At 43.4% G+C, this 13,651-nt stretch overlaps 1 protein-coding gene across 8 annotated transcripts in view; it reads right to left on the bottom strand.

The window, feature by feature from the left end:
* Positions 1–13,651, bottom strand: part of TCF20 (transcription factor 20) — a 129,099-nt gene that overhangs the window by 38,458 nt on the left and 76,990 nt on the right. For all 8 annotated transcript variants that reach the window (XM_079303642.1, XM_079303648.1, XM_079303649.1 and 5 more), the window contains one exon: positions 2,572–8,205. In XM_079303642.1, coding sequence (XP_079159768.1) covers positions 2,572–8,169 — 5,598 coding nt within the window. In that variant the 5' untranslated portion in view covers positions 8,170–8,205. The remainder of the gene's footprint in view (positions 1–2,571; positions 8,206–13,651) is intronic.

The raw sequence follows: 13,651 nt of genomic DNA, 5'->3' as shown, positions 1-13,651 counted from the left end.
AAATGACAGACAATGGATTAAGGATGACATAGATTAAAAGCCATGTTTTGAAGTGAGATTTTGAAAACTCACTATGATTTAAAGAACAATTTTTAAGTCTGAAGAATATGAATCTGGAGAAAAAAGGAAGCTCTACAAGACTCTGGAAGAAAGTGATTGAGTTACCAAAAGCTACTCAAAAGCATGGTATTCCAGGATAAAGGGAAGAAAAGCAAAGTAAACTTCAATGAGCTCCACAGAAAAAGCATGAAGTAATGAACAACAGCCTCTGAAAAATATAATGGAAAGCAAGGAAGGAATCAAAAGACACAGGCAGAAAACAAAGGTGGTGCAACACCTCAAAAGCAGCATATCTGATAGTGACAAGGTAGTCAACATAAAAATGGAAAATTAGGCACTGGATCCGAACCTTAACTGAGAAAAGATCACTGTGAACACTGAACACAATTGTAGTAGAGCACAACTGAAGCCACAGTGGAGGACAAGAGCCCCAGACAATGCACTCAACTTTGAGGTGGAAAAATGAAAAGGAAATTAAGAGGTAGTTGCAAAGGCAAGAGAGGCCACAAGCATACTGTACACCTTTATAAAAAGAAAAAGTAACACTTATTTCTACTGGCATTATGAGAGAAAAGACACAGGAGTTGAGCAACTGATAGAGGGAAAGAGGTAAAGAACACAAAGTTCAAGAGAGATAAGGAGATATTTTTCTAAGGTGCCATAAGGGCAAATGAAATGGTTAAGAATAGGCAAAAAATGTTTTACTTGTGATGGTTGAGGAAGAGATGGTTGTAAGTGCAAGGAAGTGATAAAGGGTAAGCCAACACATATTCAACCAGAAAATCATAAAGATTGCATGCAGAGAAAGAACTAGATGCCAAATGACATGCAAAAGGCACATAAAAATGTAGATAAAGGGCTGCTATTATTTAATAAGTTCTATTAGAGCCTCTCAACACAACATGTTTAAGCACAGCTTGGCTTATGTCCTTTGCACAGGGACACAAAAAGGATTATTGAAGGATAACTCAAGTAGTTCATGAACTTGTTAAGAGGGCATTTGCTATTGGGAAAACCAGAATCCTAAGTAAAAGATATACCCACACACACAGTAAAAAGGGAAAAATCAGGCTGGAGAGATACAAATTCAAAATATTGTCGAACTACCAGACAAATGAAAGCATAGACACATTGTGAGCATATCCAAACAGTGGTGGAGAACCTGAAAGAAACCTTGCAATTATATGAGATAAGAAATTCATCAGTTGCATCAGAACAAGCATACAGGCATGGCTCGATGAAAACCAAATGAAATTAACTGACTATGTTTAATGAGAGGCTAGAAACAAGAATGCAAGCCAAATCAAGTTAGGGCAAAGAAGCATGTAATTACTGTCAAAGAACAGTTGAGTGAAAATTTAGAACAAGCCAGGAATCAAACTTGAAGAGAAAAAGCTTGTGGGGAGGAAATAAGCACACTGTATGTAACAATATAGAGGAAAGAAGATAAAAACTGGATCCCAACACTGTTCAGAAAAGGAAGAACCTGAAGGCAACAGGAAAAAGTAGTTCTGTGCCTCTTCCATGGTTTGACACAAGACAACGAACAATACAAAAAAAATTAACCATAAAAAAAACAGATCCAGCATACTGATGAAGGCAAAGCAAGGGACATAACTGTGGTTTTAAGGCATCAGCTTCTGCCTTAAGAAATCAAGAACAGTGAGTGTGTCCATCCACAACCAGGCAGTGAATGAAGTTTTTCCTTTGTCCCTGCTTGAATTTTACCTATTTCTTCTCCCTCATTGAATACTAGCTCTCTGGAGAAAGTCAATTATCAGCATCATTTGTGAATGCTGCATTCATCAATACTAAACCCACACATTTTTCACTCAATTCTTGGAGATCTTTGTGCAATTCTTATCTATCCACCATATTTTGTAAGGACTGATAATTCTCCTACAGTTGTGTAATAGGTATTACAGTGCAGAGCAACTCACACTGGAAGGAGCCCCTGCTGAAAGCAGAGCCAACTTTGAAGGCAGACCCACCTTCAGGTGTAAAGCTGTTTCTGGCTTTGCCCAGAACCAAATTTTGCATGTCCAAAACCAGGGAATTCTATAGCTTTTCTGTCATTTCCCCTCCCTCAATGCAACGTCTGACAAACCTCACTGAAATTTTTTGCCTAACTGAACTGGAATTTCCTTTGTTGCAATTTGTGTCTGCTACCACTTGTCCTTTCACTGTGCCTCCAAGAAGAGCCCTATAGAACAATAAATATCTAATAGAATAGAAGGAAGGGCAAAGAGACCACTATAGTCACAAGAAAGCCTTTGGACATCTAAAACTTTTACTAGGTAATAAGCATCCAGCTTTTTGATGTCCAAAAAACCATATCTGATCAGGTGTGGCAGAGATCTAAATGAGGCCATCAAAAGAACACCACTAGAAAAAGAATATAAAACATGGCTATTTAAGACATGAGAGAAGAACAAGGAAAAACAGTATTCCAAATGGCATATATTTGCTAATGAAAGAAAATAATTTTGCATAGCAAAGTTAGGTACTCACCATCTCTCTTGCAATCTCCACAGCTTCCTGCAGCCCATAGAGCCTGCCACAGACCAGGTAGATCCCATTGGCCCAGAGAATACAACCCTCATGGACCCAAAATTCATTGCTGTCAAGAGGTAGTTCAGGAATTTGTAACTCCAGCTCAGTGCCACCTTCTGAAGTGGGCATAGACGGTTTTGAGTCCAAAGGAGTCTTTTCACCACCACTGCCACCATCAGTGGTTGCTTTTTTACAAGAAGCTCCCCTTGAAAGTGACCGAGAGGCTCCGCCACAGTCCTCAGAGCGGTGCCGCCTCTTAAAGCGGGGATGAGCAGCCAGGCTTCTTTGTTCCTTCTGCTGTTGCTGTTCCTCCTCCTCTTCAGTATCTGTCTTGGAACCATTAGAAGCACTTTTGTGCCGTACCTTGACCTTGCTCTGCATTTCTGTGGCCCTCTTTGGAGGTGGATTCTTGGGCAAGGTAGCTGCGTAATCCTGGGGGTAGAAAGGACCAAAGAGGTCACCCATGTTACGATAGCTGGCCCATTTGCCACACAGGCAGCAAACCAGATGCCCCAAGACAGAAGACTCCGTTACTACAGGGCCTTGCAGCATGAAAGTTGAGGTGGGCAGCACTTTGCTCTCCGCATTGCTAGGAGGGGGTGTTGAAGATCTCTGTCCTTTCCGACCCCTCACCAATTTGTTCTGCTCCTCTTCCTCCGCATTGATGATTGTGCACACAGCGCCTAATTCACACTTGTTTACCACATGAATATAAGGGAAAAAGGACTTATTCTTGGAGTCAGTTTTATCTACAGACTGGGTAGCATATTTAAGCTTGATCTCTGGTTCTTGAGGCTCCACGATTGGAGCAGCCCGTCTAGGCTTCCGCTTCCGTGGCTGTGCTGCAGGTTTTCGCCTCTCCCTCCTTTGCCTCTTGGGCTTTGGCTCACCAGCACCCACCCCTTCTGCAGGCTGTGATGGTGCTGGTGGGGGAGGCGGGGGCACAGGCAGCTGTTGCTGTTGCTGCTGCTGCTGCTTCTTCTGCTTGTTCACGCTCCCAATTGGCCTCCCTTTTTTCTTTCCAGAGGGGAAGTATCCCTTTGGAGGGAAACCATCTGGCTTGGGTGAAATGTTTGTCACATCTCCATCTTTTTCCTCAGACTTTGGATTTGGTTCAGAAATGAACGCACTGGAAGGGGAAATTGTTTTTGAGTCGGAAAAGGTAAGAGTTCCAGCTCCACTTACAGATCCATCAGACCTTCCCTGACCACCTGACTTCTGAGAAGGTGGTGGTACTGCACTGGATCCTGTTCCTTCTTTGCCAATACTGGTGGTTTCAGGGATCTCTTTTTTGTTTTTATCATCCTCACTGCTTTGCCACTCTTCTGAAGATCTTGGAACAGTTTTTTCACCAGTTGTATCCTGGCTTGCTGGCCCCACTTGATCTGACATCTCTCCTTTTCTCTTCTCAGCCTCTGGTCCATGTCCAGCAACATTTCCTCCTTCAGGTCCACTCTTGAGGGACAGGATGTCATCAAGAGTGACAGTATCTGGACCAGTTTCAGCACTGTTGCTAGAAACACTTCTCCTAATATTGGGAGATGTAATTTTCTGAACAATAGCTTCCAGTTTTAATCCTCGCCCCTTTCTTGGGGGCAATATTTTGGTCTTTGCCGGGCTTGTGAGGGAAACAGCAGGACAATTCCTATTATCAGGACTTGGCAGGTCCTTGAAGGAATCTCCCTTTGCAACTGACTTGCCAGCATCTTGGCATTGAGATGAATGGGCATAGGAGTTGTATGTTTTATCAGCTCCTTCTTTTGCTGAAGTCATCAGTCGCCCTTTATCTTCACCACCACTGCTCCTCATATCATGTGGCTGTCTTTTGGTAGGGATAGGAGAGATGAAAGAACGGACCCTCCTCCTCATGATTAATGGGTTTTGAGGAGACTGGTCTTCCTGGCCAGGGAGCCTAAGCATAGCATTACTAGGCTTGGGCAAATCTGTAGATTCCTCTCGTCGATGCCCATCACTTTCTTGAGGGCAGAATCTTTTTTGGTTGGCTGCTCCAAGAGGGCCGCTGCTTTTGGCAGGAGAAGTTTGCCGAGAGAGGTCCCAGCCAGATTCATGATGCTGCAGCTTCTGGTTGCCGTGTTTCAGTTCGGCGCATTTGCTCTGAGTACTGTCACTCCCCATGACACAGCGCCCAGCGTCCTGACTTCCAGTATCATGGTAAGAGCTACCTTGAAGGTACATCATTCCATCCTTGTCATTCTTTAAGGGACTCCTTACTCTTTCCAGAAACTGCTGTTGTCTTGGGCTCTTCCTTGCTCCTTCCTGCCTGTGCTGAGCTGCAGCAATCACACCCTGAGCAGCGCTGCTTGCCCAATCTTTGTATTCTTCTTGCTGTTGCTGGTATATCTGTCTCTTGTAATGATACTGGGAATTCAGACTCTGGCTGGGATCACCAAAAGCATGAGGCCTAGCATTTGTGTGATATGCTGAAGCCAGAGATGGGCCTTCCGAATTCTGAGGGTAGACAGAATGCAAGGAACCCCTGCTAACTCTTTCAGATAGTGTCATGTGTGGGTTCATGTGATGCAGATCTGCCCCTGGGCCTCTGCTTCTGCCTGGTGACATTTTCAGCTTATCAGCAAGATCCTGATATTGAGAGGGTGATTTCCCCCTTCCAGTTCTGCCAGGTCCCCGTCTCATCTGTGTCGATCTGCTGTCCTGCTGGGGCATGTAGTCTGGAGCAGCATCGGAGACTGCAGCTCCAGGGCTGGCATTGCCTCGAAAAGATTCATGCTTGATGCCAGCGGGATGACAATGGTCTCCTGTTTTTTTATTATTGAGACTAGCTGAGCTCTTTGCCTGTTCAAAATCTTCCTCCTTTATTTGCCCACTGTGAGCTTTCATCTTTGTTTCCATGGATACTAAACCACCAGGGAGTATTACTGACTGGCTCAAGCCAGGGGCAAGACGTTCACTCCTTCCGCTTCTGGCCTCAGGACCCATGTGCCCCATGGGGTGAGGGCCAGGATCTCTTACAAGCTGCCTTAATGGAGATATGTCACAGATCACTGATCTCCTCTCTGAGAGTGCTCCTGCCTCATGGGCAGCAGACTGAGACTCCACATCGAACTTTCTAGCAATAGGGTAATCAGCTAAATTTATCTGCTTCATGTCTGGAGCTGCACTGCTAGACTTCCTATCCCAGGGACCCCAGTGAGGGCCTTCCAGGAGGGACCCCATGCTTTTGTTTAAGAGGCCTCTATTGGTCAATTCATTGGTTTGACTAATTAAAACATTGGGCCTCATGGCTCCCTCCAAACTCCCAGCCATCCCAGAATGCTCCTGAGCATTCCTAGAATACCTTCTGTCTGGATGATGATGGTACCCCTGTAAAACCTCTTGCAGGAGGCTAGGAAACTTCTCATTACGGCCTTTGCGCTCACTATGCCCTGGAAAATCCCCTTTTTCTTGACCAGATGGATACTGTGGAAAGCCACCAATATTTCTTTGTATACCAGGTGCTATATTATCCTTGTAGCTGTATCTTAAACTACCAGGAGACTTGGAAGATTCTGTTCTCGCAGGAAAATTTGGCCCAACGACTGCATGACCAGACTGGCTGTTCCCCTCCCCATTATGGTTAGTGTTATCACCACTTTTACTTCCTTTACCTCCTCCTTGAGTTTCTTGCTGTGTCCCTGCATGCCCAGCTTCTTTTGCTCCACTAGTGCTAGCTGGTGCCTGAGGGGCTGTGGAAGCATCATCTTGTGCAGGTTTATCTTGTCCACCTGACTTTTCTACTCTTCCTGCCATGGCTTCCCGGGAGACAATCACCCCAACTGCCTTTTCATTCACTTTTGGGGCATTTTCCACAGCCACCACAGCTTCCTTCCCATCGGGGGAGGTCACATCTTCCCTAGCTGCAGGACTGTTGCTGAGTTTTGATGGCTCAGTCTGAGAACCTTGTGCTGGTGAAGAGTTGGGTCTCTCTAAATTACCCCCTTTGTAAGTGGTGTCTGAGCTGGTGCTCTGGCCACTCAGCTGTCTCACCCTTTCACCGTGATCCTCAGAACTACTGGAACAGCCACCATCTAGGGACTCTGCCATGGGAGACTTGAGTTGCTCCTCTGCCTGGGAGGAGCCTTCTGAGTTGGTGCAGCTGTCTGCCTTCTTGGAAGAGGATGATCTTTTGGAACTTTTTTTCTGAGGTGCCAAGGCATCCGAGAGCAACATGTGTTGGACTGTGTTGGGCAGATTGGCAACTTGAGAACTTAGAGCACTCAGGCTGCTCAGTCCTGGATCTGTGAGCCTTTTTTCCTGCAGTCCTTCCAGTCCAAACCCCTTGAATCCACTTGCATGAGCATTGGGGCTTGGCATCATAGATGGTGTAGGACTAAGCTGAGGCATCATCTGCAGGATTCGGTTTCTGGAACCCATGGACATGTTGCCTTGCCCACACTGGAGATTTTCTCCACCCGGCATGAGTGGAGAAGGCGTAGAGCTGCAGCTTGGAGACTGAACCACAGATGCAGCAGGAGATGGATTGGAGATTGGACTGAAGTTTTGGTGGAACTGCATCGGTGACCTTACAGGAACTTCAGTCTGGCTGTACTGTCCCACTTGACTTTGAAGAGAGAGTTTGGTGGCAGCATTTGAATACTGCATTACGTGCTGAGGTGGGTGCTGCTGCTGTTGCTGCTGCCCCTGCTGCCCACTTTGGGGCAGCTTAGACTGCTCAAAGCTTTTCATCGGTTGAGTTTGAAAGCTGTAGTTCGACTGGGTCCCGTAGGCCTGTGCATTGGAACCCACAGCATGGCCTTCGTACTGCGACCCAGAATTCACATTGTAGCTTCCGTCATAATTCTGTCCTGACTGGCCAAAACGCTGTGGGGAAGGGAAAGAGGAGGAGGAGGATGACGAAGGTGGCTGATAGTGTTGGCTGAACTGACCCACTCGTAACTGGTAGCCTGAAGCAGAGGAAGGCAGTGTGGATGGACGCTGCATTGGCTGCAAGTGTGAGGTGCTAGAAGCAGACTGGCTGGAAGCCTGGGGTAAAGGCTGATGAGATTGATAGATCTGCTGTCTCAGCTGCTGCACCTGCTGCTGCTGGCTAGAAGCCTGCTGCTGATACTGGGCACTCCCTGGAGAAAAAGGACCAGTATAGTCCTGTTGATAGTGGGATACACCCCCAAGGGTCGAGTGCTGTGTTTGGAACTGGCCCACATGTCCCTCACTCCCATACTGACTCCCAAAGCTACTCCCTTGAGGGGGCCCATAGCTCTGTACTGGTCCAGAAGGCCTGCGCTGAGGCGGCTGCTGCCCTCCTGACACCACTGGATCTTTGTTGGCAGCCATATAGTAAAACTCTCCTGCTTCTTTTCTGAAACCTTGGTAGCTCTGATGGCCAGAGCTCTCACCAGGCATTGCTGTAGAGGCTCCTGCTGCTCCACGACGTCCACTGCCAGCACCTCCTCCAAAGCTCTGGAACATCTGGGCCTGCTGGCGAGGGCTGAACTCTTCCAGTCGGGATGAAGTGTGCACTTCCTGCGGGTAGCTCTGCTGGTTTCCGTGATAACTACTTTGCTCCCGAAAGGACTGCATGCTGTTCAGCAGCAGAGCGGTAGCTCAAAAGCCCTCCTAAATATGGAGAAAAAAGAGGGGAAAAAAAGGTATAATATGTTTCCTGCTTACACCAGTACCCCACTCAATTTCCCTGTTTTAACAGCAATTAAAACTTAGTATTTCTCTTCCATTTTCTGGTCCAAATGTTTCACCCCTCTTCCTGCAACCTGCCAACACTCTAGGTAATGTGGGGCCAGTAGCCTACTACCAGTTGGCCAGTAGTAGTTGTGCATTTCCAGCATTATTATTTCCCCATTATAATTTACTAACTGGCTGTGTTTATGTGCCCCTGAAGAGAGAAACTTCCAGCAATATTTGCAAAGCAAAGGAGAGCAATCCTCACCGTCCAGCTATTCCCTACGGCTAATACTGGGAGTAATCCAAATATTTTGCTATCATGTTTAAAGATGTGACAAGAACCCTCCAACGCTTTCAAATCCCACTTGGATTTACCACAGGAATGATATCCAAGGTCCATATTTCACACCAAAAATGATCTCCATAAGCAAACACTCCAGATACAATTGCCCAAAGTTCAAATCAAGATAACCCAATGAAAGAATCTATGTGAGCAGTGTGGAAGAACTGGCACCAGCATACTCAATGCTCAGTCCCTGAGCAATTCCAGTGACACTCCCAGGTGAAAACGAGCACAAGACAACACATCGCATTTTTCCCCCCAGCCATCTGCTTCGCTTTACAGGAAAAAAAGTTGAAACAACTTCACTCTATTTGAGCAAAACAGTCTACAACTTCATCCCTCAGGACTTTTATTTTACCTTGAATAAAATGTAACTGAAAACATTTGCTAGTCAGAATATATATTTTGGAATATCGTGTATGATCATCTACATTTACATAATCAACTCATAAGTAAACAAACTCCAGGAAGGCTCTCCCCTGTATTTAAACATATCATTCAGTATGTGGAATTATGACTCACCCTCAAGGACTGGGCTACAACTGCAGAATCACTTGGGGACTCTGGCAGGTCCCTCTACAAAAGCCTGCCACATTACTAGATGCATTAAGAAAAGTATGGTAATGAACCAGTATGTGCATGCACACTGCCTTTAAAAACCAAAGCCAAACAAACAAAGAAAAAAAGCAAAACCAATCAAGCAAAACAAAGCCCCCAAATTAACAGATGACAAAAGCATTTCATGTCTGAAACACCTTGTGATATTTTCTTCCTGAAAAAAAATATGGATAAAGCCACCTAGAGAGACTCCTTCCTTTAAAAGAATGTTAAGACAATGCTCATACTTTTCCAGGAAACAGAACCCCAACTTCTCAGACTGGAGACTTCCTGGAAGACTTGCCTTCATTATGTTTTCATATTTAGCCATGCTTTGTGTTTGCCACATTCAGCTGAACCCACTGAGAATCAAATTCTAGCTTTGCATTTAAAATTTGTCCAAGTAGATCACCAAACTCACGAAAAAAAACCAAAAACAACAAGGCACACAAATGAGATGCAGGCAGGATTTGGCACCCTGTTCTTTTCCCATCTGCCTCCCAAGGTTATTTTTTTATTAACATTTATGTTATCTACAGATGACTCTAACTCTACCACCGAGTCTTTAATTTACTATCTGTGTGTGTAGGCTACAGAACACACAGGCACAAAACCACCCCACAGCACTGCACGTCTCTGCAGCCCCTCTCCCCTAATTCAAAGGCCTCTTTGTGTTGCAGCCTTGGTTCATGCAGATTGATGTACATAATCATATTACTAGAATCAAAAGGGAAACTGCCAAATTGTTAATACTTCAATTTCTGTCTCTCTTTGTCTAGGAAGTCAATTTTACTGCTGTTTTAATCTTTTATTTTAAGTGTCATAAGAGAGATCTGCTGTTCTGCTGAACTTCCACTTTTTAAGCATTTTAAAGACTACATATATCACATCAATAACACTTCTATGAATGCCACAGTGTGCCAATCTGTCCAGTTCAGGCTTATTATGGATAAGCTCCTCCTTTTCCGGAATCATTGTTTTTGATACCTAATCAGTTTGAAGCTCCAGTCCTATTGGGGTAGGACTAAAATTAGGATACCTAAGGCAAGCTTTTTTTTTTTTTATTTGTGTGTGTGACTTGCTGTTAAGGCAAAAAAAATGAGGGAGGGAGGAAAGGAAAAAACATACACAGAAGAAAGTTATCAAGCTAAAGGTAAGAGAACATCTACTGCAACTGGCAGATGTTAAAAGCACCTTCTCTAGATAAGCAGTTTGGGGCTCTGCAATCAGCAAAATTCACGTGCCATGGAGACTGTGTGCACGCCCTGGTTATCACGTGCTTGGCATCCATCCTCTTTTCATGAAAGCAACATTTCCATCCTCTCACAGGCTCAGTCTCCCACAGAATCTCAGACTCAATTTTTAAACACCACGTTACCAAAACTTACTTTGCATAGTCTGGACAAGATCTCAGGAAGCCTCTTCTGCATTACATCATACAAAAACTTTAATCTCTGAATTATATTAATTCTCTGTAATTCTACTAACAGGCTTGAAGACTGCTACATTTTTAAGCTAATGTATGTTAACAATACTGGCAAACATTCTTAAGACTTCTTCACTATTTAAAAAGAGTAATTTCAATTATATAATTAATAGAAACAGCACAAGATGCTGTAAAATGCCCTTAAGAACAGAGATACAGTAAAGGTCAACCAAGGCACAAATTCTTACCCTCCATAATCTCATACAATCATGTAACATTTATTTAGTCCAGAAGTTATATATGCTAACTCAAAACAGGGAGAACGTATTTTTTTCTCCTTCAATTTATCATTTTTTTAAACCATTGAATTTACTCTGACAAACAAATAAGTTTTCATCAGGACAATACTTGCTTTGAGTATCTAACAAGGAGCCTAACTTGGGTAACATAACCAGTAGAATAGCTGCCAAAAAGAAAAAAGGCATTTCATTAATAACAGGAGTACAAAAAGATAGGATGTGATCCGACCCATTACATCACTTAAGACATATAGCACATTTCCTGTCATTAATGTGCTATAAATACAGAGCTATCACAATTACTACTGCAATAGCCTTTCTTAATAGTAACAGTCCTGTAAAGTGCTTAGATGTAAGTGCTGTGCTCTCAGCAAAATCAGTGAGAATAATCCCCTGGACAAGTCTTGTTAATAAAATATATTCAGACAGCTAAGGTCTCCAAAGTCTACCCCCATCCCCAAGGAAAAAAAAGTATCCATTTTATTAATTTGTTACTGAAAGCCTTTAAAGAAAACATTTTCAGCCAGTACATATTCCTCTCATGCATGATCTCAAGAGGACAATGCACCCCCTGCCAAATACAGGCTACAACACAACCATATCAAACTCTGTAATGGTGGCACACATCCATAAAGCCATCCCCAGCAGAAGGGACAAAATCCTGCCTCCAAACAAGTTAAACAGCCACAAATTACACACATTTAGAGTAGTTTCCAACACACACACACGCAACGTCTCCGTTTACTCCAAGAGAAGGTGAGAGTCTGGCACAGCTTTCACTGCTCCAGTGTCACACCTACACTCTTGCTACACGTGCATGCAGCTCTCTCAGTAAAGCTGCATGACTTTAAAGTATTTATAGCCTGTAGCTGTAGAGCCATCTAAGCATATCCATCTAGACACTGCAGACTACACTCACTAGGCTAAGCAGTTTCCCTCTGCTCCAACAAATTCATTTCTTCCCCAACAGCCCAGTAATCAAAATTTGCGTTCAACCTGGCAAGAACAAAGGAAGCACATTACAAGCTTGTGTGGCTGATAAAAAACAGCCTCACTTATGGAATCACTGCACAGAAGTCTTGAATAGGAAGAAGCAATAGGTCCTCTTACCCAAACCTCTGACTTATTTGTGAAATGTGAAGTTATTTCAAGCAGTGTATCAATTTACCTTCTTCACGTAAACTTATTTTTTAAGCATAATGCAGATTTTCTCTCTTGTTTAATAATTTGAAACAGCCTCATAGAACTTTGTTAACACAGGAGTTCCTCAAAATATGAAGCTACTGCATTGTGATCTCAATGTGCTCAAGATTATCCAATGTTAGTCAACAGCATGTAAACATCTTTCAATGGCTGCTGCATGTGTATCAGTGTCCCTGACCACTGCTGATTAAGAGAATTCATCAGTACTCCCACAGCAAGATTACTCTGTGAGATGATCTTCTGCAATATACCATGCTTAGCTTTCTTATACAGCCACATAAACCTTTAAAATTCTTTCTGTCCCAATTATCAAAGAAAATAACAGGACAGCTGCCCAGATCTCCCTACGTAACACCGATGCCAACATAGTAATGCATCACTACAGACAGCTCATAACAAGTGAACTAAAAACCCAAAATACTGTGGGGCCTAATTCTTGACTATAAGCCTATAAAGGAGCAAATGAAACCACCACCAGCTCATTCAGTAGGACATAAGTGAGGTCCTTCCGCTTCGTTAAATTTTCTTTAGATTTGGGTTGACTACCGCGATCCATCTGTGCAGAGAAGTCTCAGGCAGCAGTCAAATGCAATACATCTTTAGTGCTCTGTCAAAAGCCTCTCACTTCCTAGCATGCTTATCAGGAAAGAAAATGCAGTTACAGGCAGGTGACAAACAGTAAGATAGTATTTTCCAAAGGCCAGAATGTACACAAAGAAGCTGGGAGGGTTATAGAGTGTCCAGGGTTCTGATTAAAATAGATTCACTTGCTAAATGCTGTGCAAGTGACAGATGTACATAAGTTTGCAGCCATTTCTTGCCACAACTCATAAAAAATGCCAAAATTACTATTTTTGTCCTTCCTCACTGTATCTTCTCAAACTAGCAGAGAAAACACATAACCAAAATAATCTCAAAAGCCAGAACATGAGTGTGAGCAATTCAGGAGTATCTTTTGTAAGAAATAATGCCTGTGCTTCAAATTCAGCCAGAAATAGAGGAAAAAAAGGATATCCATGTACTGAGTACCATTTCCATTGTCAAGGCCAAGTTGCTAACCCTCATTTCTGCAGGTACAGAGTTATTACCTGCACACTTGATCAATGGCTGGGAATAGACTGACATTGTTTCAGTTTTGGATGAACACTGCTGCTTTTAAGAGAAGGCAAGTCAGCCCCCAATGCCACAAGAAGATGAATTTAAAGATCAAACCTAAGACTGCATTTAACAAAGTAACAGATATAATTTATTTCTTCTACATTTGATGCTTTTTTAAAACAAATGGAAGAATAATTTAGACTTGTTTTCAACAAGGCAGTCAGCCCTTCAAACAGTCACCAGTTTGTCCAAGCAGTAACTACATTCACTGCTCCTTTCTTTCAGAAAGCTGTGTTTCTGATATTATTCACCACCACACTTTTAGAGAAAACTACAGTCAGATCTGGCTCTCACCAAGCAATCATGAGATATTCCATGAAACAAACCTTACTACACCACTCAAAACTGAAACAGGAT

This window comes from Erithacus rubecula (assembly GCF_903797595.1).
Source record: "Erithacus rubecula genome assembly, chromosome: 4".
In the NCBI taxonomy this organism is placed as follows: Eukaryota; Metazoa; Chordata; class Aves; order Passeriformes; family Muscicapidae; genus Erithacus; species Erithacus rubecula.
This window is presented reverse-complemented; position numbering and strand designations above follow the sequence as displayed.